Consider the following 3,485-nt stretch of genomic DNA (forward strand, 5'->3'; position numbering starts at 1 on the left):
GTTTGTAAATGATGACGTCTGAGTGTTGGAGTGTTCACCCTTTACTATATTTAAATGTAACATGTAAAATAAAATGGTGTCGTCTGGTTAATATAAGGAATTTGAAATTATATATACTTTTACTTTTTCTACCTAAGTATATTTACAATTTAAAACCAAATGCTATTAGATGTTTACTCAAGTAGCATTTTTACTGAGTGACTCAAGTATGACAGGGATGGCAATTGGATACTTTATCCACCACTGCCACTATATCCAAACATGACCAAGAATCCTGAAAGCTGTGCATATATTCAAACAATAGCTTTATTCTACGTATTACACCATTTAAATAGCTGCATGGAATGTTTTCTGAATGAACCAACCAGGCTAGAATATCCCCAAGACAGATCTCTCTCTCACATGAACACCTCAAATCGGTATTCCCTGTTGCTCTCTCTTTCTCTCTCTCTCTTTGTCTCTCTCCCTCTCTCTCTCTCTCTCTCTCTCTCTCTTTCTCTACCTCTCTCTCTTCCTCTATCTCTCTCCCTCTCTCTCTCTCTCTCTCTCTCTCACTCTCTACCTCTGTCTCTCTAGCTCTCTATTTATGTCTCTCTCTCTCTCTCTCTCTCTCTCTCTCTCTCTCTCTCTCTCCCCTAGAGTTCAGACAATTGTCTTACTCTTTCCAACCTGCAGCACAACATACAACGTCGGATTGTCACTTCGTGTAAATCCCTGATAACAACCCAACCATGTCAGGTAGAGAGCAGGGCAGAGAACAGACGCATTGACTTGACACGTCGCGGCAGAAATGGTAACAAAAAATGATCTCCGCGATTGGGGTGGTATCATTATGCGGCCTGGCTGGCTGACACGGGGGAGACTGGGCCAGGGCAGACATCACACAGGCCTTCTACTCAAACTGCTTGGCTACCATCCGGCGACACTAAGAGTTTAATCCCCGCCAACGGTATCAGGAGCAGGGGATTTATCTAACCGAGGCTGCAGCTCGGTAGCAGCGGCAGTACCGCCCTGTCGCCCTTGACAACCTCAACGTGCCTTTAGTCTGGGCTACAATCATTGTTTTCAGAATATAATAAACAGAAACGATCTCCTTTTTGTAAGTCTATATTCTACCAAGGAACCTCCAGCGGCGACAAGTTAGACTAGGTATGTGGTGCTGAAATGGACAGCGCCGTTTGTTCGCCTATTGACCGAACACAATGGCTATTCCGCGCTAGACAGCCAGCCAGCCAGCCTGTCCGGCTGCCAGCCCCGCCAGGTGGGAGTCTTACCGGAAGGTGGGGGATACCATTCCCCTGGTGGTCAGTACCAGACATGCTCGCTCTCTCTCTCTCTCTCTTTTCCCGCAGCCAGTGAACTCAGAGGCGGAAGGAACGCTCTAGCTGCAGGACCTCCTTTTGTCTTCGCGTGCAGTGCAGTCAGAGCAGCCGCGATGTTCAGTGTGTGTGTGTGTGTGTGTGTGTGTGTGTGTGGTGTGTGTGACAGAAGCTGAGATAGCTGTCAAAACGGCGCTGTTCAATTCATCACCACACGTAGCCTAATAGCCTACCTGGCCGTCACCGGTTCAGGTGATGTGGACAGCCTAGAGATATCTGCGTAGCCTATTTTAGGAACAGCCTAGCTGACGTCACTGCACTGCAGAACAGAGTAAGCTACAACTGGAAATGTAGCATCCACAAGCGATCTGCCCTACTTTTAATCAACATAAACATGGTCGAGAAAAAAAAATGCAGTTTTCACCTACCTTTCCATTCTTCTGACCGGAGTGATACTGCCTCCCTGCCAGGTACTCAATCTCCACACCCGGCCTCACATCCTCTCTCTCCCCGGGTGAGCTGACCTGAGAACCGACAGCCCGGACCTCACTGGCCTCACTGGCCGTCTCAGGAACGTCGCCATCGGTGTGGTCGAGGAGCCTGTCTCGGCTGACGCTCCTGGGAGTCCTGGTTCCTCTCCTTCCCGCGGCAAAGTTATCACAGTCTACAGTCTTGCTGTCGCAGGCGCCATCCACCGAGGAAAACATCCCGTAGGATTTCCGTTGGTTCGGCCCGGTTGTAATTGTTCCTGCCAGGTAGACCGGCAGCTCGTTCTCCCGGTTCCACTGCCTCCTGCAGTCAGACATGATAACGACCGTATCTGTAGCCTATCTACTCACATTAATAACAACAACTGCTGATGTAAAAAAGGTTTGAGATTAGATCGGTTAAATGGGACAATCTTTTTACTCCGCTGTCGACGGTCTCGCGCTGCAAAAGCACCTGTGTTTTGGTGCGACGTGAACTTTGATGCGTGTCTCGAGGAGAGGACGATTATGATGATGATGATGATGATGATGTAGTGCTCTAGATTCTATCGGAGCCAGGGGGGCAGAGAGAGAGAGGGGGGGAGAAAGAGGGGGGAGAGAGAGATGTAGAGAGAATGAGTTCTGCAGACAACCCCACCTCCTTCTCTCCTCTCTCCCTCTCTCCCTCTCTCTTTCTCCCTCTCTGTATCTCTCTTTCTCCCCGAATCTCCCCCTCCTTCCCCCCTCTCACCCCTCTCTCTTCCACTCTCTTTACTCCCCTTTCTCCCCCTCTCACCCCCCCTCTCTCTTCCACTCTCTTTACCCCCCTTTGTCCCCCTCCCTCTCTGCATCTCTCTTTCTCTCTGAATCTCCCCCTCCTTCCCCCCTCTCACCCCTCTCTCTTTCTCTCTATCTCCCCCTCCTTCCCCCCTCTCACCCCTCTCTCTTTCTCCCTGAATCGCCCCCTCCTTCCCCCCTCTCACCCCTCTCTCTAATAGAATGGCTGTTGATAGGCTGACATCAAAACATCCAGGGATTAACTAGTGACCCACATCTGGAATGGACAAAACAGATCTAAACGCTCTGTCTTGTGCCTGTGTGTGTGTGTGTGTGTGTGTGTGTGTGTGTCAAATCAAATCAAATTTTATTTGTCACATACACATGGTTAGCAGATGTTAATGCGAGTGTAGCGAAATGCTTGTGCTTCTAGTTCCGACAATGCAGTAATAACCAACAAGTAATCTAACTAACAATTCCAAAACTACTGTCTTGTACACAGTGTAAGGGGATAAAGAATATGTACATAAGGATATATGAATGAGTGATGGTACAGAGCAGCATAGGCAAGATACAGTAGATGGTATCGAGTACAGTATATACATATGAGATGAGTATGTAAACAAAGTGGCATAGTTAAAGTGGCTAGTGATACATGTATTACATAAGGATACAGTCGATGATATAGAGTACAGTATATACGTATGCATATGAGATGAATAATGTAGGGTAAGTAACATTATATAAGGTAGCATTGTTTAAAGTGGCTAGTGATATATTTACATCATTTCCCATCAATTCCCATTATTAAAGTGGCTGGAGTTGAGTCAGTGTCAGTGTGTTGGCAGCAGCCACTCAATGTTAGTGGTGGCTGTTTAACAGTCTAATGGCCTTGAGATAGAAGCTGTTTTTCAGTCTCTCG

General features: G+C 47.5%; 1 protein-coding gene across 1 annotated transcript in view; it reads right to left on the reverse strand.

Annotated features, from left to right (window-relative positions):
- Positions 1-2,369, reverse strand: part of LOC118936381 (dihydropyrimidinase-related protein 1) — a 42,273-nt gene extending 39,904 nt beyond the window's left edge. Inside the window, 1 exon segment of the mRNA XM_090209861.1 lies at positions 1,748-2,369. Within this exon segment, the coding sequence (XP_090065987.1) occupies positions 1,748-2,125 (378 nt within the window). The 5' untranslated portion in view covers positions 2,126-2,369.
- Positions 2,370-3,485: the final 1,116 nt, after the last annotated feature.

The sequence above is a fragment of the Oncorhynchus mykiss genome, chromosome 19, assembly GCF_057628025.1.
Source record: "Oncorhynchus mykiss isolate SJ-2025 chromosome 19, ASM5762802v1, whole genome shotgun sequence".
NCBI lineage: Eukaryota > Metazoa > Chordata > Actinopteri > Salmoniformes > Salmonidae > Oncorhynchus > Oncorhynchus mykiss.